The sequence below is a fragment of the Schistocerca piceifrons genome, chromosome 3 (genome assembly GCF_021461385.2).
Source record: "Schistocerca piceifrons isolate TAMUIC-IGC-003096 chromosome 3, iqSchPice1.1, whole genome shotgun sequence".
In the NCBI taxonomy this organism is placed as follows: domain Eukaryota; kingdom Metazoa; phylum Arthropoda; class Insecta; order Orthoptera; family Acrididae; genus Schistocerca; species Schistocerca piceifrons.
This window is the reverse complement of record NC_060140.1, coordinates 238805379-238828577: the sequence shown is the minus strand read 5'-3', so window position 1 is coordinate 238828577 and position 23199 is coordinate 238805379. Positions and strand designations below refer to the sequence as shown.

Sequence of the window (23199 nt, the reverse complement as noted above, 5' to 3'; positions counted from 1 at the left end):
ACTGCTGTCTTCATCACAACTCGAAGTTCTGTCACTAGACTCCTCATCATCACTTATACTTAATAAGCTTTCAGTGTCATCACACAAAGACGAAGAAGATCCACGCTTACACATGTTTACACTTTTTTGTCTACTGCTTAACACAATTATTGTTTTGCACAACAGAAAGCAGTGACATCTGTTTGAAGATCTTTAAACCACGTAGGGCAAACATAGCAGCTGATGAAGACATTGAAATGCATTTCATGGAGCCTGCCAAATGTGGATGAATACATGTTCACGATCAGCTCATTGAGCATGTGGTGCAACACAGACAGGTGGACTGAATTCAGTTTGTCAAGCACGCAAAGTGAGGCAATGGTGCTGCCCGAACCCAGTTTGTTGAGTATGGGGCCAGTGCTGAAATCGATGCCAGGCTTAGCTTTTTGAACACGGTCGAGGGTTTAAGATACTTGTTTCTTTTCAGACAGATTACTATGTTAGCTCCTTTCATTTGTTCTACAGTGTACAGACCTCGTCACTGCGATATTTGCCTCATTGCACACTCTCATCAAACAACAGGGACTTATCACTGAAACAGAATTATTTTGGATCCTGTGCCTTACCATAATACTCCTTTCATCTTATTTTACATTATGCATTCTGTTCTCTAGCACATCAGTGCATTTCTTGCATGTGCTCTTTTAGCTCTGACACATAACTGTCAAAATTATACCTCAGTCTGGCTGGATGCTGCTATAGTACCCCGGGACTGTTACACATTCTTCCAAAGAACAATTCATGTGGTGTATAGCTTGTTGCACATTTAATTATTGTATTATACACAAAGACATCCTTCGGCTGCACATTATGGGTCTCTAAGGAAAATCATGCCTCAGCGATACATATAGCCGTACCGTAGGTGCAACCACAACGGAGGGGTATCTGTTGAGAGGCCAGACAAATGCGTGGTTCCTGAAGAGGGGCAGCAGCCTTTTCAGTAGTTGCAGGGGCAACAGTCTGGATGATTGACTGATCTGGCCTTGTAACACTAACCAAAACGGCCTTGCCGTGCTGGTACTGCGAACAGCTGAAAGCAAGGGGAAACTACAGCCATAATTTTTCCTGAGGGCATGCATCTATACTGTATGGTTAAATGATGATGGCGTCCTCTTGGGTAAAATATTCCGGATGTAAAATAGTCCCCCATTCGGATCTCCGGGCAGGGACAACTCAGGAGGACGTCGTTATCAGGAGAAAGAAAACTGGCGTTCTACGGATCGGAGCATGGAATGTCAGATCCCTTAATCGGGCAGGTAGGTTAGAAAATTTAAAAACGGAAATGGATAGATTAAAGTAGATATAGTGGGAATTAGTGACGGTCGGTGGCAGGAGAAACAAGACTTTTGGTCAGGTGAATACAGGGTTATAAATACAAAATCATATAGGGGTAATGCAGGAGTAGGTTTAATAATGAATAAAAAAAATATGAGTGCAGGTAAGCTACTAAAAACAGCATAGTGAACGCATTATTGTGGCCAAGATAGACACGAAGCCCACGCCTACTACAGTAGTACAAGTTTATATGCCAACTATCTCTGCAGATGATGAAGAAATTGAAGAAATGTATGATGAAATCAAAGAAATTATTCAGATAGTGAAGGGAGACGAAAATTAATAGTGATGGGTGACTGGAATTCGGTAGTAGGAAAAGGGAGAGAAGGAAACGTAGTAGGTGAATATGGATTGGGGCTAAGAAATGAAAGAGGAAGCCGCCTGGTAGAATTTTGCACAGAGCACAACTTAATCATAGCTAACACTTGGTTCAAGAATCATAAAAGAAGGCTGTATACATGGAACAAGCCTGGAGATACTGACAGGTTTCAGATAGATTATGTAATGGTAAGACAGAGATTTACGAACCAGGTTTTAAATTGTAAGACATTTCCAGGGGCAGATGTGGACTCTGACCACAATCTATTGGTTATGAACTGTAGATTAAAACTGAAGAAACTGCAAAAAGGTGGGAATTTAAGGAGATGGGACCTGGATAAACTGAAAGAACCAGAGGTTGTACAGAGTTTCAGGGAGAGCATAAGGGAACAATTGACAGGAATGGGGGAAAGAAATACAGTAGAAGAAGAATGGGTAGCTATGAGGAATGAAATAGTGAAGGTAGCAGAGGATCAAGTAGGTAAACAGACGAGGGCTAGTAGAAATCCTTGGGTAACAGAAGAGATACTGAATTTAATTGATGAACGGAGAAAATACAAAAATGCAGTAAGTGAAGGAGGCAAAAAGGAATACAAACGTCTCAAAAATGAGATCGACAGGAAGTGCCAAATGGCTAAGCAGGGATGGCTAGCGGACAAATGTAAGGATGTAGAGGCTTATCTCACTAGGGGTAAGATAGATACTGCCTACAGGAAAATTAAAGAGACCTTTGGAGAAAAGAGGACCACTTGCATGAATATCAAGAGTTCAGATGGAAACCCAGTTCTAAGCAAAGAAGGGAAAGCAGAAAGGTGGAAGGAGTATATAGAGGATCTATACAGGGGCAATGTTCTTGAGGACAATATTATGGAAATGGAAGAGGAGGTAGATGGAGATGAAATGGGAGATATGATACTGCGTGAAGAGTTTGACAGAGCACTGAAAGACCTAAGTCGAAACAAGGCCCTGGGAGTAGACAACATTCCATTAGAACTACTGACAGCCTTGGGAGAGCCAGTCCTGACAAAACTCTACCATCTGGTGAGCAAGATGTATGAGACACGCGAAATACCCTCAGACTTCAAGAAGAATATAATAATTCCAATCCCAAAGAAAGCAGGAGTTGACAGTTGTGAAAATTACCGAATTATCAGTTTAATAAGTCACAGCTGCAAAATACTAACACAAATTCTTTACAGACAGATGGAAGAACTGGTAGAAGCCGACCTCGGGGAGGATCAGTTTGGATTCCGTAGAAATATTGGAACATGTGAGGCAATACTGACACTACGACTCATCTTAGAAGCTAGATTAAGGAAAGGCAAACCTATGTTTCTAGCATTTGTAGACTTAGAGAAAGCATTTGACAATGTTGACTGGAATACTCTCTTTCAAATTCTGAAGGTGGCAGGGGTAAAATACAGGGAGCAAAAGGCTATTTACAATTTGTACAGAAACCAGATGGCACTTGTAAGAGTCGAGAGACATGAAAGGGAAGCAGTGGTTGTGAAGGGAGTGAGACAGGGTTGTAGCCTTTCCCCGATGTTATTCAATCTTTATATTGGACAAGCAATGAAGGAAACAAAAGAAAAATTAGGAGTAGGTATTAAAATCCATGGAGAAGTAATAAAAGCTTTGAGGTTTGCCGATGACATTGTAATTCTGTCAGAGACAGCAAAGGACTTGGAAGAGCAGTTGAACGGGATGGATAGTGTCTTGAAAGGAGGATATAAGATGAACATCAACAAAAGCAAAACGAGGATAATGGAATGTAGTTGAATTAAGTCGGGTGATGCTGAGGGAATTAGATTAGGAAATGAGACACTTAAAGTAGTAAAGGAGTTTTGCTATTTGGGGAGCAAAATAACTGATGACGGTCGAAGTAGAGAGGATATAAAATGTAGACTGGCAATGGCAAGGAAAGCGTTTCTGAAGAAGAGAAATTTGTTAACATCAAATACAGATTTAAGTGTCAGGAAGTCATTTCTGAAAGTATTTGTATGGAGTGTATCCATGTATGGAAGTGAAATATGGATGATAAATAGTTTGGACAAGAAGAGAATAGAAGCTTTCGAAATGTGGTGCTACAGAAGAATGCTGAAAATTAGATGGGTAGATCACATAACTAATGAGGAGGTATTGAATAGGATTGCGGAGAAGAGAAGTTTGCGGCACAACTTGACTAGAAGAAGGGATCGGTTGGTAGGACATGTTCTGAGGCATCAAGGGATCACCAATTTCGTATTGGAGGGCAGCGTGGAGGGTAAAAATCGTAGAGAGAGACCAAGAGATGAATACCCTAAGCAGATTCAGAAGGATGTAGGTTGCAGTAGGTACTGGGAGATGAAGAAGCTTGCACAGGATAGAGTAGCATGGAGAGCTGCATCAAACCAGTCTCAGGACTGAAGACCACAACAACAACAACAACAACAAGGAAAAGCCAAATATCATCCATCATCCAAGATAATGTACAATTTTATACCTTGTAATTCTTTTAAAATGGAGGTCATCCATTCCTGAAAAGCATTTGGAGCTGTTTTAAGGCCCATGGAGATTTGTTTGTATTTGTAATGCTCATACCGTGTACTGAATGTAGTGTTTTTCCCATTCTGTTGGCCTCATAAGATCTAATAATAGTCTTCAGTAAATCGAGTGCTGAGAACTACTTTTGTCTTTTCCAGATCATCAAGAATTTTGCCTACCCTCAGCAATGGATAAGCTGGATGTAGGAAGATATCACACAGTTGCCTATTGTCTGCAACTATAAGCCATTTTTGCATTCCAGAGGGATCCATCTTTTTCAGGATTATTTTCCATGGAAAGTTCTGTCCAGTTCATCTTGATACTATGACATCATCCTTTAACATCTTTTCAGTCTATTGCTGGAGCATCTCTTTTTGGGACTGCGGTATACTGTAGAATTTCAAACAAATTACCCTGCCTTCCACTTCCAGTAGCAGTTTAAATTCGTCCCTAATACTGTTTCTATAAACTGTCTCCCAGCAAATGGAAAGGTCACTGAACATGATGCATAGCTCCATAAAGGCTGGTTCCACTTCCACTTTCAAATGACTCATGTGGATACTCTCTTTTTGTATTTATTTGCACTTTCATCTGCGGCTTCTCTTTACAGACGTGACTCACCCTGGATGATTGCTGCTCTAGTACTGCTTTGGCAACCATCTATGGGAATTCCACTGACACATTCTCATCTGTAGAGTTCAGTACACTTGTTATTCATTCTTCTGATTCCACTTCCATTAACACCTCAGGTAGACACATGCCCTTGGTGATTTGTTTCAGAATGATAGCCCTTCTCATTCCATTCACTTTTATTCTTATCTGTCACACCCGTTCCTCTCAAGGTCCTGTTGTTACTCTTCTTTCAACTTGCTTGTGTCTCTTGAACATTTCTCTAGCATCTTTGTTGCCTGCTTCTGTTGTACTAAACAGTTCACTTTTTGCCCCTACTCACCATCATATTTCTAGGTGTAGTCACCCTCATAGTTCTATTTGCTTTTCACTTTGCACTTAAGCTTTTTGTGAAACAGCCTTCTTTTTCCCTTGCATGCATTGTGCGAAGTTCATCCTGTGGTTCTGTCTTCATTTCTCTACGTGCCTTTCGCTTTCTGTTTCTGAGCCTATTCTGCAAGAGCCTTCTCTTTTCCTGTACCTGCGCAACCATACTGGCAATTCCCCAAATCCTAATACCTAATTGCACTGCGCAGGGCTCACACACTTGCCCCGTCTTCATTTTGATGTGTTCCTCATGTATCCACAGATTTACAGTGTCACAACTGATTATGACACCATTTTCCTTGAAGAAGTCTCTACCCAGCAGCCTGTCGAATCGAAGATCCATATCGTTCCTGAATATGTGAAAACAAAGCCTCGCTTGCATTCCACTTTTCATTCCTAATCTCTAAGTTAAGTTCCCTCTGTCCCATATTAGCGACACCCTGAATCATAATACGATCAGCTAGATTATGCCTCCTACTGTCTCTCAAACTATTTTTCTGAACTAGGCTTATTTTTGTCCTACTATGCACAAGAAATCTCAGATGATTCTTAGTGTCTTACCTGGCACTTCAATTTATATAGTCTTCCCTGTCTTTGCAGTCAACTGTTAATATCTTTCTAGGCATGGCCTTAAACTACTTGGTTTCCCAATAGGCATGAATCTTTTCCTTTGGGCTTCCTTCTGTGCATGGCAACTGCTCTTCGTGCAGTCTCTCATGTAGTGATCAGTTAATTTGCATTTAAAACACATTGAGCACCCAAAACTTGGACAGTTACACCATAAGCATCTGATTACCCATGATGTGGCTGTTTCCCTGATACAACCATCCCTACCTTTCTTATTATTCAGTCTGTATGACAGTCTCATGCCAGGTGGCTTGGCTTATCACAAGTAAAATACTTCATGGCTGGTGCCTGCCTTCTGCTATGTAGCATTGTCCTCCCCTGCATTGCCATCCACCACTGCTAATGTTGCTGCTGTTGACATGTGCCTTCTGCTGTGGGACATTGTCTGCAAACTCAGGCTGACATCCACTGCTGCTATCCTGCTGCTGACAAGCCTTCCACCATCTACGATAGGTGCTGCCATCTGCTGCTGCTAGTGTTGCTGCACCACCTGCGTATACTGTCTGTATCCTCACAATGCTATCCTTGCACTGTCCACCTTTCTACGATGTCTGCATTGATCTCAGACATTGCCCATTTGCTGCTGCTGAGGCTGAAGTGCCTCTGCCTTGTCCCCAGGGACTGTTTGTCCGTGTGTGTGTGTGTGTGTGTGTGTGTGTGTGTGTGTGTGTGTTTGGAGCTTACGGGCACTCAACACTGAGATTATCACCCTGACATACATGAAAAGAAACAAATATGGAGCAAATGAGGAAAACTGTTGTCACACAGTGAAAAAAGAGGAATATAGACTGACAAGCATTCACTCACCCCCACCTCATTCGCATTCACTCACAAAATCACTCATCTCACATGTCTTCAGACAATGTAGAAAGGGTGAAAGTTGCAATACATATGATTAAAGCAGAAGTAAAACCACGGAAGAGCTAAAACAAAGCCACAAGGTAATGTGACTGGCCAACCACTTACATTAAGGACATCTACCTCAAATTTTAGGAAACAAGTTGGACAATTCACAGAAGCTTAAAACTCTCATCACATTCATTTGGTCATAATTTAAAATAAAGGGTAGATTTATCAGCAAATCTGCAGCTGCCCTATGGTCAGCAAAATAAAACATCTTGTAATACAATATGGCATACAGTAATCCGTATGCCACAAGCACCACACATTGGAGGGTCCTCTCACCTGAACAAAAAGTCATGCTGTTGCCTTTGCAAAGACAAGTAAGGAGGACCTCGTTCCATCAACGTGGTTGGAAATAAGTATGCCATGGCCGCAATATGGGCTTTACTAGTCTGAGCTTGTTATTTGTCACTTATAGTCACTCATCCTCCCATCAATGCAAGATTCTGTACCTCAACAGTGAGGCTATAGCACACGAAGGGGCATGGCACACTGAAATAACTGAGGATAATGAAAAGCCTCCTTGGCTGCCAGATCTGCTCTTTTGTTCCCCATAATGGCCATGTACCTGGGTACCCAGCAGAAAGACACCACCAATTCAGCCCTTGTAGTCGGAGGAGGGTGTCCTGTATATTTAGACTACTTTATTTTCTGAGTACAAGCACAGAAAATTGGAGCAGACAAGATATTAAGCACTTGACGAACATCTCATCTGTTCCAGTGCCCACAAGATCGCATATAATTCCACATCACAGACGGTAAAGTCTCCAGGCAATTGGACCTTGACAACATGATCCGGCAAAACAACAAAGCTACCAACAGAGTCCCCCTCTTTAAACTCATCCATAAAGACAGCTACATAGTTGCGGTGCTCATTCAAAGTGTCAGAAAATATCATGTTAATACAGAAGCAGGAGTGCAATCTCTCCTGTATTGCAACAAATCTAAAATTACTCTGGGCTGCTGCAGTATCCATGGTGGCAGGCAGTTAAAACCCTGAATTTGGGGTTGTATATGCTTCGCACCAAGTGACTCCAGCACACACTGTATGTGGATCCGAAACAGTATTGCTCATGGACGAGCAACAATATGTATGTAGGTGAGGTCAGAGCTGCAAGGAAATTTTGGTGAGCGGTGGTTCTCCAGCCTCAGTACAAAACTGGATATGGGGCTGGTCCTATAAGCACCTGTGGTGAGCCTAATAACTTCAATGTGGATATTGTCAATAATTTTCAGGTAAGAAGACCTTGTTGATCCATACACTGTGCATCAAGAGCTCAGCCGTGAGTGGACAAAAGCCCTGTAAAACACAAGTACATATTCCCTATCCACTTCCCAAGACCTGTGGCTAAGGCAGTTTACAATATTCAATACCTTGTGGGTTCTGGCTTTCAGTGTGGTAACCATGATGGTTTGGAGTAAAAAATCAAGCCCAGAAACCTCACTGGAGTCTTTAAAATGTAGAATGGCATCCTTCAAATGCAAGTTACGTAAATTAAAAGTACGACAAGAATGATTAAAATGAACACAGACACACTTATCTGCAGGAAACTTAAAACCCTTCTTCGCAGACCAGTCCACAGTTTGTCCACTGGACTAGTCCTGGCCTCCTCTACTCTCTTGTCTGGGCACTGTCCATCCCTCTCTTGCTCTCTAGGCAAGAGGGATGCTTGCTTTCCTGGCTCTGCTGCTGGTCTGCATACTGCTTGTTAAAGTATTACAAAGGACTCTCAAAGTCATTTTGTTGTTTTGCTTGACATTGGTCAGAGTAGTTTCGGTATTCCAGAAGGATCACCTATTGCAATAACCCGTGGCAAGGCAACGAGAACACACTAATCCATGACCATCTCCACCATATAACAGCACAAAATATTTATGTCAAGTCCAGCAAATGATCTAGATGCTAAATGACACAGATACTGAGAAAGATCCGTTCAGTTAGATAATGTGGTGATGGCTAATTGAATGTTTTGAAGGAATTATGGAACACAGTCAGCAAATATATACAAACAAAAGCCAACACTTGAACAACAGTCTCTAATCCTTGTCTGAGCAAAACTAAATGAATGAATGAAAGTACACTATTCCTGACTGTAAAGTTCCTCTGGAGGGACGTATGAGGCTAAGTTTGAACATGAGCAGAGCCAGAGTGAATACTGTATGTCCTGGCCCCATGCATAAAATTGATGGCAGGTTATTCGTAAAATATCATATCCCAGAACTTTGCTCTTGTTTCAGTTTTATCTTTGTTCTCTAAGTGACACAGGTCCATCTAAGACAAATGTGAACTCCTAACTACTCTGTCGCGCACCTCTGCCTCTGTCTTTATACTGTGTGGCAGACCATGTTCCACTTTACATATAGGTGTTTCCGGTCACTGTCCTATGAGGCCTGATGTGTGTGTACATGGTCAGTATTCTACAACAACAATGCCCTGCCACACTTAGCAGCTTCTTCACGTGATTCCATATGAGCTCCACCTTGGCAATTGGCCATGTCTACACGAACACCTGGTATTCTCTTTTTACTCTCAAGCGAAATCATTTTTCTGGTTTCTGCCCTTTTTATTTCTGGCATTGCATTATCCCTATATGAAACAGTACTCCCAAACAGAATAATGACTGTTGAAGTCAAAAAAGGGAACTGATGGCTACTGATGAATATTATAGCTAGAGGTCGCAATTATGATTCATGGAACATGCAGCTAACTAACTAACTTAGCATCAAGTGAAGACCAAAGAACTGTGGGCAGTCTGTATACATTTACAATTGTCATTCCTCCTCCTCTGATTGCTATTATGTGTATGTCATCATCTGTTGACATTGTTAATGCAAATAATTCTTGATTGTCAGTTCACATATACATTACACTTGCATAAAATTGATGTCAGGTTATTCGTAAAATATCATATCCGAAAATTTTGCTCTTGTTTCAGTTTTATCTTTGTTCTCTAAGTGATATTCTTGGATAAGTAGTAAACCCACCTTATATTTACATGAGAGGTTTAAAACATATTGGTATTTAGATTTGCTTATGACCTCTTTGTTCAGTTGGATGCTTCATCCTATTTCCATTGTTAGATTGTCCTGAAAAGGAGCCTTATCTTAATCTGAAATATTTTCAGTGTGTGTTGTGGTCATGAGATCAACAAATGTTGGTTGATTGGCCACCACTTACTCTTGCTTATTTGCGACCATCTAGTGGACACGTGAACAGCAGTCTGAAGCTAAATCCAACAGATGTGAGCAGTGATTATATCTCCATTGATTCATTCTTACAAGAAACATTTCTATGATGTTGATGCATGGAGTCTCCATTAAAATGACCTTGTAAGCACTGTACAAAATCACACAAGTGTAACGAGTTGAGTGTTTGTTTACTTTTGAGCACATAGTTTATTGTGATAACAAGCTTTTTCTATTCAGCATGGTTGATCTGAATATGAAACTTGTTTAGATATTGCACGGAACTGTGATATTTAATAACAAGTAAGAGTGAGACAAAACTCCTTTTGTGTAAGATATACAGAATGCCCCAAGTCTGTAGGGTCAAAATTATACTGTTGGTGGAGGATCCCAAACTAAGTACTCTTAGATAAGGACCTAAAGTTTGGAATAATAATATTTAGTTGTTTATTGATATAAATCACTCACACTTTATTGCAAAGATTTTAAGTCACAGGAACTGTTCGAAATGACAATTGCTAATTTCAATGCATACAACAATGCATAAATTTTGATGCACTCTTTCAAAATATCCCTGTTGTCCGTGGTTTAATGAGACAGGCAGCTAGAACGCTACTAATAAGTTTCTCTTCTGCTTCTATTGGAGTTTAAAACACCAATGATTTCCTATACCCAAAGAAATTGTTGGAGAAAGATCTGGTGATTACACTGGCCATGGGACAGGACCTCCCTTTCCAATCCCATGTTTAAAATATGTGTTGTGCAGGTGCTCACTCTCATTAATGCTGAAATAGGATGATGCATTGCAATGCTGAAATAACATATTGGGGACAAGAAGTGATACCGTTTTTTAACAACCAAGGCTACACATGTCAAATGAACTACAGGTAACTGCAAACAAGGTCCATCTTTCACGCTTGTGATAGAGTGAATACCTGTTAGTGATCTGAGGTAAGCATGGCATATTGATTTTCATTACTACAGATGGCAGCTGAAACCACCACTGCAGTTGAGGGAGGCCTCATTAAAGAACAATGCAAACTCTTATGAAGTTCGATACTGCATTACTGTGCTAAATAATCAACTGACAGAACTAAACACTGAGAACAAAATCATTTGACCGCATTTTTATTGACATAAAAAACACATTATTGATCACTAAGGTGTAATTGGCACTCTACCAGTAATCTTCACACTGTATTCTTCGGACTGTGAAGTTCATGGGCAAGCTGATGGGTTCTTATTATTGAATATTATTCAACGTGTTCCAATGCCACCTCCACAAATTATATTGTGTGAACAATTCTTTGTTGAGAACCTTAGGCAGTCCTCTGTGGCTTGTACACACCATTTAATTGTAAGTTTCTATGCCCTGTGCTAATTTTCTTGTAAGTACAATAAAACCTTTTTCTGGGTGGTGATGACATCATTTACTGTCCAAAACCACTAGACATCATCATCATCATCATCATAATCATCATTATCAATACATATTGTGTAAATTCCCTCTGAACATTCTGTAGCATTGCTACCTAGTCTTAAGTGACATTTGTAAGTAGGTGCCATGGAACATTGTGTTAACTACCGCTAGCCAGTAAGCACAGTGTGACAACACACAGTTTATAGAAACATGTATGCAAAAGGATTGTGAGATGTGTTAGCCATGCTCTGGGAAACCTGCACTGTACAGTGGTAATAGAGTGCATAGGAGAGTGTCACCACACCAGAGCTATAGCTATGTTATAAGCTATGTGATGAAGCCAGGCAATACTGCAATAAGTGTGCACCAGGGCAGTATCAATAACTGTCAATTTTGAGACAAAGGTATTCCGAGCTCAACAGTACTTTCATGATACCGAAGTTATGACATCAGAGACCCGACACAGCGAGAAGAAGCGTGTTGCTGATGTCTGAGCCTTGGCCTATGATGGGTGCCTGGCTCACTTCCCAAGTCTGATGTCAGAATCACTGGATGCTGATGCATGTATCCTCCATCTCGACTGGGGGACAGCTACCTGCTGTCTATCACTGATCGCTGTGCCGAAGTGGGAAGTGTTCACCTCCCACTGATGATGGAGAAATGTTGTCATTAAAAGCAACAAGATGTCATCTCAAGCACCAGTCAGTCACTGGGTCCCTCTGGCTCACCACTCAGCTGCACCCTCAGCCAGCCGGCCCATACAATTCATCTAGTTTTTAAGACAATATGTCCCCCTATACCGTACAGAAATGCATTTCCACAAATTGTGTAATGAGTAATGCTCCCTTTGACAGACAGTCATGTATTGTAGATAGTAGTAAACTCCATCATCAATATATCAAAGACAATCATGTATGGTTTTTAAATTTGGTAGCATCAATGTCTACATGGAATATATTATTTGTTCTGAAACATAAGCAATTTGCAAATGTGTACCTCTCACGATTATTCATTCAAGACTTTGTTGTGACTGAAACGTGTATTTCTGATGATTTGTTCAAAATACAAAGTTTAGGATGAAATGGCTGTATTTGTGCACACAGAGGCCAGTAAAACATAACATAAATACATTTATTAATTAAGCAAAGGCTCCACCAAACATTACTGCAGTCCAAAAATAAAAATGTCTAGTTTTCAAATCTGACATATTCTACACTAAATTTTGCCCGTTTTGCTTATAATATGTGCCTGTAAGTTCTATAAGTCTTGCTGATTAGTACGAGTTTGTGTATGTGAGGATATTTCTCCAAAACTCTTACCACTGCTATCACTTCATAGCAGGATGCAAGAAATGGTTGTTATAGAAATTAAAGTAAAACATGGAAGTTCTGCAGTGTCAAATTTAATTTGATGCTTTGGAAAGATATTTTTTGTTGCAGATGTTTCAGACTGATTATTACAGTTATTTTAAAATTACTGACACTAGAATGTTGAGGTATCTTCTTCCTTGAATGCTCCCATGTTCTTGACAATGTAACAGCTTACTGGCAAAAATCCAAAATGGTAATTTCAAGACTATGAGCAATATGTTCAATATCATGGCTATCAGTCACGGAAATCTCTAATTAGAGAGGAGAGAAAGATAGTATTGGGATGAGACAACAGCTAAGCATTGTAGTGAGTGACATTTGAGTCAAGCCCAAAACAAAAATATGACATACCTGAACACTTACATAAAACAGAAGATTACTCTTTACATATTTCTATTTGTATGATATGATGAACTACAAACCTTTGCCAAAACAGCAAGGTGCTGGTTCTGGACTATAGCTGCTCTGTAAGTTGCCAGTCCTCCTTCTTCTAAGTCAGGAAACATGTGGAACAGATGAATAGAGGACAAAAATTCCACTACAGCATCACCCAAGAATTCCAGCCTTTCATTGTGAGTAATATTTGACTCAGTTTCTGTCTTTTTCCCAAAACGTGACATAATATTGATGAGTGTATTAATCCCTAGAACACAAAAACATAGTTTTTAATATTCAGGCAGTTTCTCTGCAACCCCCGACTAGTTTGTTTATCCATTCCCCCCCCCCCGTCTCTCTCCCCCCTCCCCCTTCCTCCCTCTTTCACGTGTGCACACACACACACACACACACACACACACGCACGGACTGCTGACAATAACACTGATCACAAATTGTACAGTTCACAAGTATCTTTCCACGACTATTCAAAAGACTGTGTAGGGGGAGGCTGCAATTCGACACATAATTCTGAATGAATTAAAAGATGTTTCAATGTGAATCTTTTTGTATGCATATAGATACCCACAAACTCAAAATCCACAAACCCTACAATCCTGGACGGCCCGTTGTTGCTGGTTATTGTGCCCCAGTGAAAGAATTTTGGCCCTCATTGCCCAACACCTCCAACAAATTATCCATAATCTAGCCTCTCATATCAAACATACCAACCATCTTCTTCACTGACTCTCCACCATCCCCACCCATTTACGTCCTGGATCCCTACTTGTCAGTGTTGGAAACACCTCCCTATACACCAATATCTATCATGCCCGTAGTCTTACCACTATTGAACACTATCTTTTGTAATGTGCTTCAAACTATAAATCCACTCCCTAATTCCCAAACACCTTACTAAATTTATACTAACTCCTTCTCCTTTAATGGGATGGTATACAAACAAATCCGCAGCACAGCCATAAGAACCCGCATGACACCCTCCTGTGCTAAACTGTTTATCAGGCATCTAGAGGAGACCTTCCAAAACAACAAACTCTAGCCTAGCTCAGGTTCATCGATGTTTTCATAATCTGGATTAAGAGCCAAGATACCCAATATTCATTCCTTCATAACTGCAACACATTCTCTCCCATCCTCTTCAGCTGGGCCTCATCAACCCAATGTGGCACCTTCCTGGATGTTACACTCCCTCTCTCTGATGGCTCCGTCCACACCTCTGTCCACATTACCCACTGATCTCCAACAATACTTGCATTTCAACAGCTGTCGTTACTCCCATAACAAAAAATCCCTCCCACACAGCCCGGTCACCCAAGGACGGCATATCTGTAGTAACAAGAACTCCCTTACCCAGTATGCTGAGGGTCTCACTAAGGCCTTCACAGACAGATGCTATCCCTATACCTAGTCCACTAAACAGATCTCCCATACTGTTTTCCCTCTCACCTCCAATCCTCCTACCACCCCAAGAACCAGCCACATAGGAGTGCCCCCTTCATAATACATATCACCCCAGACTGGAATAACTGAACCACATACTTTATCAGGGCTTTGATAACCTATCATCATGCTCTGAAATGAGGAACATCCTACGCCAGAACCTCCCGACTCCTTCTAAAAATGCGTTCCATCGCTGACCCAACCTCCACAACATCCTACACCATCCTTACGCCACTCCCAATCCCAGCCCCTTGCCACAAGGACCATATCCCTGTGGAAGACCCACGTGCAAGATCTGCCCATTCCAGCCACCCAGCACTTCCTAGTCCGCTTGTGTCACAGGCTTATCCGACCCCAACAAAGGCTGGGCCAACTGTGGAAGCAGCTGTGTCATGTACCAGCTCTGCTACATTGCACAGCTTTTTACATTAGTATGACTACCAACCAGCTGCCAACCAGGATGAACAGCCACCACCAAACTATGCCCAAGAGCAAAGTAGGTCACCGTGTTGCATAACATGTAGCTGAACATAACACATGTTTGGTTATGGCTGCTTCACTACCTGAGCCACTGGGATTCTGCCTCAACCACCAGCTTTTCTGAACTGTGAAGATGAGAGTTATCCTTACAACACGTTATCTGCTCCTGAAATTATTTTGGTCTCAACCTACAGTAACATACTGTTCCCACTCTCTCCACCTAACAGGCACCTTGTCATCTTGGAAGTCTAGCCCTGCACTCTCTACCAGATAGCGGTCTTCTGTCCCTCCACCTGTACAACGCCATTCCTTTCTCTTCCCCACCCCTCCAGATCACTGCTTTCATTCATGTTACAGCTGAATTCTGTTCCAGGTTGTTGGAGACGCAGTCATGTGTGCATGAGGTGTGCTTGCTTGTGTGAGTGACTGTGTGGGTGTGTTTCTTTTTCTTTTACTGTCTGTAACTTAACATGTCATATTTATGGTAAATAGCAATCTAGTTTTTCCTTACATTGTTTATATTTACTCTCTTAATGAAAATTGACAATAGCAGGTTAATTCCATTGCTGAACATGAGCAATTGTAGTTAATTCTTCTAGAGAACCGGGGATGCCACCTCAAAGAAATTATATGAGTTGGAAAACAACTACATTTACACTGAATCATCAATCAATTTTGCATAAATATATTTTTCATCTAACTATGTTGTAACAGAAAAGAAAAGTGCAGGAGACTTCTTTGACAACAGTATTCTTAAGTCCTGAGATCAACATCAAGAGCTGCTAAAGGCAAATAGTTAGTCACACTTCCGTACAATGAAATGGTGCCTCTGTAAATGACTGAGCAGTGGCTTTGTGAAGAATGGTCAACACAGATGCACTCATTTAACAAATATCGTACCACTACTTCAACAAATTGTTCAGGAAGTAAGTGCTGCATTTAAAGATAATGAGCTTCCTGTCCACTACTTTGAAGAGTATAATTAATGTAACTGGAAAAAGCAACACTGAATTTAAAGTAATTTATGACAAAAGAAGTAAAGGTAAACTTTGAGGTGTTCAGAGGCACATAAATAAGACTGAAAACATTCCTAAATGTTCATACTATATCTTTCTTCAGGGCTGACTGACACATAATACACACATATACGACTACATGGCTACATTGTCCCAGGCTACAAATAAAAATAAAAATAAAAATAAAAATAATAATAATAATTTCATGGGGCACAATGGGCTGGTGCAAGTCTTTTAATTTGATGCAACTCAGTGATTTCCAGGTCACTGAGTGGCATGTGTCCTAGTAATCCTACTATTTATTGGGGATCTACAGTTTAACACGGAATCTAAACCACAAGTTTTTCCTGGTTGTTCCAGGGGTCTCAAAAGCATTTTTTTTTAATCCCACCACCCCCACCACCACCACCACGACCACCACCACCACCACCATCACCACAACCCCACAGCCAGCCAACTCACACCTACTTATTGTTTTGATTGTAATCAAGTTATAAAACTATTTTACAGTACATTTCCCATACTTTTATTTAAGTAATCCAGTTGACCAAAAGCATATGATTTTATAAAGACAGCTACATTACCTAAAACAATAAAAAAATTAGAATTACTATTCATTACAGTATGAAGTGAAGAAAAAATACATATGCAGAGAGAGAGGGAAAAGGGGGGGGGGGGGAAGAAGAAAGAAAGAGAAAGAGAGAGATTTTTACTTTTAAGCAGCATTTGTACTTATTATTATCATCAACGTATGCATCAATTACAACAACAAATTCAATAAACATTTAAACAAAGAGATACACATATGCAACTATTTATACTACATAACATTAAATGGCCCAGATTACACATGAATAATTGAAAACCCAATCCAGAGGAGCGCATCATTGGATGCTTCATGCAGACTCTTGATAACACCAGGGAAAAGAATGTCAGGGCACCCATTTGCAATGTGACTCATTATATGAATATCAACACAGTCACATGCACTGTCACTTGTGCATGTCTGTTAAATTCTACAGTAAAATTTACTGTCTATTCCCAGGTTAAAATTTTCTTGCTGGTACAGGGTTCCACCGTATCCTACACAGTGGAGGACTACCAGGAAATATTCAAATTTCACCTCCATATTATGTTACACTAAAAAAAATAATCAGCACTAATTAGCTAAAAAACTTCACAATTAATCAGATAATATTGACGGCTCCAAGTATTCACATCATAACTCCAAACTGCCAGTTTTGCATGAGAAGCATAAGAAGTTTAAAATGAACAGTATAATCCAAACGCATTTCAATTTTTTTGACAGATAAACATATACAAATGAAGGGTTTTAAATATCCTATTCTAAAATGCTCTACCTGTTTTCAAAAATGGACTTGGCAGACTTCTGATGTTTTTCTCTGGCAAAAATCTACATCATATTTCCTTAAGTTGTGTTCCAATAGCTTTATGATAACAAAAACTGAGAAAGTAATATATTATGATGTTCTTATGCATTTTCTACAAGAGATCCTCATTCATCAGTACTTTGTACATCACGATGAGTACATTCTGGTGTACTGGTTTATTTTGAAACGGGCTTTAATAAAAATGATGATAAGCAGTTGGGATACAATTGCTGTCGCTTAAGGACAAGAGATCCTTCAACTTCTGTTTATTGATCAGCAGAAGCCCGTAAAATGTCTGTGCCAGGATCTCGCAGGGTGATAGTAGCCTTCCTCTAGATCGCTTCTGGACAAAGACGCACTTTGTTTCTTCTTGGTAGGTGCACTTAAAGTACACTTTGTATGCTCTTTGTTCTCGGACAGCTATTTCCCAGGGTACTTTACTGCATATCACTTTATATTTACTGGTGTCATACATCCACTGTTGCTTTTGCACCACATTTTTTTGAGTCGTATATTAAGTCCTGACTGATTTTGTTAGCTGTGTATGGCTTGCCAGTGACCTTACTCATTCAATTTAAAGTGACTTATTGATCCAGAATGTGCACAGATTGGTTCGATCAGAGCATGCACTCAGTCACCTTCATTCTGGGAGTACCCCTTTTCTAGAAAGTGATGTGTGATTGATATTTCAACTTTAGTAATGCAATGAAAAACATAGAAAATAGAAATCTGTTCCTATTTTGCTCTCCACAGCTATCCAAATAAGAGTCTGAATGTTTTGTTACATTTACTGGCTTGCATCTGTAACAAATGGTAAACACAGCTGGCTATTTCACTTGGACCACAATGGGTAATGGCCTTATGCCAGATATAACAGTGCCCTCTCTTGTTCCCCATGTCGTATACTAGTAAACTGAAGATGAAATGTTTCCATTTGTAGTAAGACAGGTTTACATCAAACTGAGGAGTATCCAATGCTGCACTGCAATTATAATGGGTTTCATTGAGATTGAAGTAATTTTGGCTTCTTCTTTGAGTTCCCTGACAATAGCTTCTGTGGAAGGCATATTTGTTTGCCAACTTTGCTTTCTCTTCTCCAGAAGAACTAGTGTAAAGTTCGCACAGGTCACACAAATTCTTTTTAGGCCAAAAGAAAGACAAATTATGTTCTTGGTTGAATATATCAGTGCTTTGCCATAATGTGCCATGTTTCAAGGAGACGTACACACTTTCCTTGATCCATTCTTGGTACATTCTATGCATCTCTGCAATGCTCAGTTCGGTGTCAAGGTATTTTTGGGTTATTTCTCTCCTTGTGTAATGTGACTCTACAAAAGGAAAGCTGTTTACATTTCAGGTTGTAGTGTATTCCCCCCTTTTGGAATGCTTTACTCTCATATCAAATGACAAAACACTATCTGCCCCAGTTTTTTGATGGCAGTCCTCACCCATATACCTGTAATACAGAGGGTATGCAAAAACATTTTCCGACATATGTTAATCTTATTCCCATCAAGTGTTAGAGAATAAAGTCCTGAAATGTTTCTTCTTGATTCAGTCACATTTCAGATCTTTTTCCTACTAACATTTATCACATGTCGAAAGATGAATTCTCACTGTCTGCTATGATCTCCTATCTGCCAAAACTGTTCAAAAATACCCTGCCTGTTTTCTTGGGTAAACTCATCATGCCATTTCAGTTGGCAGAAGCTGGGATCACATCCAGGCTTCATTAATCTAGCTTGGATTTCTGTAATTTTGTTGGTCTTTATGTGCCAAACCTCTGTTGAGGGATTCCTTCACTCTATTTACTATACAGGAGGAAGGATTCCTACCTCTTTCAGGGCTCTTCCTTTTATTACTTGAGCATTGCTGTGTTTTAACATAGTCTGGGGAGGAGCGTGTTGCATTATGTTCCACTGTGGAGGTGGATGGAGAACCACTTAAGGGCTGCCCATCAGTTTGTAAGGAGTTCTCTCCTGCAATAAAAATGTGTACTGTTAAAATGAAATGCTTAAATTACATTGTTTCCCAAAATACATGTGCTACAAAAACTTCCACCCTTGTCTTTCTTATGATTCGCTTTCAACCGCATTCTCTTTTGCTCCTTCTCATCATTGCTGCTTGATAAACCGTCAGCTGTTGTGACAATAAAAATCAGGCTCGGCAACAGAGTCACCACTATTCTCAGAATGTGAGGAATCAATAATTTTTGGCCATTTTCCTGTTGTCACCAGTTCAACTGTACAAAAACAAAGCTTCTCTAAAGCCAGGTCTACACATAATGTTTTATAGTCAGTCTCACATGATCATACAAGACTGATGACTAGACCGACACAAATCGTGCAGCTAATTTGCTCAGTTTTTTGATCAGTCTCTTGCTCAGTCATTCTGAAATCATCATGGAGGAAAACAGTTATGGTACTGAAGAATGCTGCAGAATCTACCCTTAAACTGAGCATGAAAACAAAGTCTACATGTTGTTCAGGTCGTCCTGGAATTGGTTGTTGAGGAGAGGGACATTCTCCTACATGGACCTTATCCGAAAACTACAGTAGGAACCAGGTGACTGGAATTATTACTTATGTGTGGACACAGAAACGTACTGTAAACTGTTAAAGCTTGTAACCCTAGAAACTGTAAAGAAAGACAATGACATGGGAGTAACTATCAGCTGCCACAAGAGACTTGCAGCAACATTAAGGATTTTAGTGACTGGCTGGAGCTAGAATTTGCAAAAAATATTGTATTCATAAATTAGGATCTGTACAATTTTATGTATCATTCCCAAAATTACCATTTAGTATTAGCAATTAATATTTAGAAATTCTTGGTAAGCTTGAGGAATTACATATATTTATTATGGAACTACCTGTACGGTATGACTGGGTTGTGGGAAACTTTGATGCTACTGGGGAGATTTTCCTGATAATTATAAGCAAAATTGTCTTGAATTACACTCAGTCCCCTGGAATAACCAGCACAGTTAACAACTGCAAAGTCTTTTGTTAATGCTTCCAGGTCAGCTTAAAAAAATATCATCATTAATCAGCTTTCTCGCAAGTACATGTTGGTTCTCTGTAAGATCATATAATTTAATTTATGCGCTACATATTTTCCATAAGCATCAAATTCATTGTTAGAATGAATGGTCTTATATGTTTGACCATGATCTTCTTGGGAGCTGGTCTTCAACATGCAAGGGAAGTAAATCAAAGTAGCACATAGAATATTTCCAAATTTATTCTGTTCCAGCTCTAGATTACATGGACACTTCCATTTTTGCATTCTGTTTGCAGTAAACTGTTCCAAATGAATTGATCTTTTTGGTAAGCAGTCCTTTTGCTGCTTTACAATCCCCTTCCTTGTATTATTAATTAAAGCGATGTATGCCTGGTTTTTCTTCTGTCGGTTGCTGTAAACCTCAGATTTCACTTGCCCAAGGCAAGGAAAACTATCATGCAGCTCTATGAACTCCATGAAAATACTGAGAGTCCAAAATACTGAGAGTCCAGTGTCATAAGTCTGCCATTTTCTTTCGCTACTACACGCACTAAAATAACAGTTGGAACCACTAGCATCACCAAGAATGGGCTGGCAGCAGAGCTAAGTTTGAGCAATAAGACTGACATGTGTCAACATGCACAGACTTGTCAGCAATCTTTCATATACGCAAAGCTCCAGCCCATCAGTCTTTTGCAACTTTGTCAAACTTGATTCAGTTCGTGCAAGACTGTCAAACTTCCATTCACACGTAACGTTTTATTTGACTAATCTGGCATGATCAGGTAAGACTGAGCACAAAATGTTACATGTACACCAGGCTTTAGATCAGTTGGTACAACAAAACTAAGAATTGGTATTATGTTGATACAATAATGCACATAACGTACATAAATAAGCTTGCCTTTTGATACTAAATCTGTGCTACTATTCGGGTGTTCTTTTGGAGACCAGGTATTACAGCCTCCAGCTTCAGGAGACGATTCCCTGTCATTTACAGTTCGGTCTCCTATAGAAAGAAATGGGTGGCTTCAAATAATAATTATTGCTGCGACAACACACATTATTATTTTTGGTGCTAAATAGAACTATGCAGCCAACAAATTATGAAAAATATTCTTAATCTGTATACAAAATGAGTATTTACTACTATCTACAGAATTTCAGGGCTCTTTTCAGGTTTCCAATTCTCTATACAAAATTTTGTTCTTTATCATTGTTGATACAAGAGAAAATTAGTACTTACGTTCAACAGCATTCATTAGGTTGAGAACCTTGCTCATTATTTTCAATGTTTGACTTGATTACAGAATTAGTGAAGAACTTAATTACTGACACCAATTATAAAAGCAGCGAAATCAAAACCCATTCACACAGCTCCATACTAATTCTTATTCTATGCGGAATCACTGGTTATACTCGTACTGATGAGCACATCTATAATCAGCATAGATATTATTAGCAACAAGCTACCTTAGATGACAATGCTCCCAACTTAATAGCAACAATGATAACCATCGTGCACTTGTAAACAGTACACTTTCCCTGCACAAATGTCATAACTGCAGTTATGATGTCAATTGAGTTACCATTCTCCTACGAAAAACATAACCTGTGATTGTTTTCATCAGTGAATAAATTCCTTAGATGACTTACAACATTCTGAAGACTGCTATTGCTGCTACAGATTGCGTAGCTAGGGATGTGATTTTTATAGAGGAGAAAAAGATTGATGTAATAATACTGGTGAACATCATAACTCAATTTGGCCATTTTTGGACTTTATAATGTTATATACACTAGCCATGAAATACAAATAAACAATGTCCCCACGTAACTTCATAAAAATGTTATTGTGATCTTCAGTCAGAAGACAAATATGTACAAATATATCTTATAATTAAATTCTAATAAAAATGTTTGGTCAAAGATTTTTGTTAAAGAGGCCAAATGGAAATGAACTCTGTGTATCTTTTGCTGTAAAACAAATGATATGGCATTTAATTTCTTCTCGCCATTCTGAGGTGTCTTCATTTGTCTGGCTGTTGTACAGTGAGCACTTGTCTCTACGTACCATATCTATAAATGAAATACAAGATATTTTTTGTAAATGTGTAAGTGGAATTTAATTATGGTATTACACCTGATAATGTCCCAGGAAAATAACAATAACTTTCAATGAACATTTAGAGGTCATAACTGGTGACGAATTGTTCACAGATAGAATAACAGAACATATCAAGTGTTCTCTCGTTAGCTATTCAATACTGCTAAGTAGAACCACTAAGTAGAACCAACCTCAGATTGTGTGGTCAATCATTTCGTTTCATTTCTTATGTATATTTATTTACTTGAGAATCATGTTAGATTGGTTGGGCAATAACCTTCAAACAATGACATCGACAAGTGCTTTGATGGTTTGATATTAATAGATGGCGGTCTGATAATTACAAGAATATATAACTTACATGATTTAACAATAATCATTAATTACATTTATCTTTCTTTTTTTAAGTATGCCATTATGCCAGTATGTTTCACTCGTCTGTCATGGAGTAGCATAATAATCAGTTTCTATTTGCCATGATATTATGGGAAAAGTTTTCATAATAGTAATATCCCAGGTCTTCCTCTTGTAATATAAATTCAAGAGGCAAACATTTCAATGGCACTAACATAGGGTGCAATAAATGAAGAACTGTATTATATATGTCCATATATGTTCTTTTCCTTTGCATGTAACTATGTGAATAGAA

General features: G+C 39.4%; 1 protein-coding gene across 2 annotated transcripts in view; it reads right to left on the bottom strand.

Annotated features, from left to right (window-relative positions):
• The window catches only part of LOC124788152 (ribonuclease 3), a 239843-nt gene that overhangs the window by 132629 nt on the left and 84015 nt on the right, over nucleotides 1-23199 (bottom strand). The window contains exons 13-14 of one of the 2 annotated variants that reach the window (XM_047255299.1): nucleotides 19276-19419; nucleotides 13140-13360 (exon numbers count right to left, since the gene is read on the bottom strand). In XM_047255299.1, coding sequence (XP_047111255.1) covers nucleotides 13140-13360; nucleotides 19276-19419 — 365 coding nt within the window. The remainder of the gene's footprint in view (nucleotides 1-13139; nucleotides 13361-19275; nucleotides 19420-23199) is intronic. The other variant, XM_047255301.1, reaches the window with a different exon arrangement.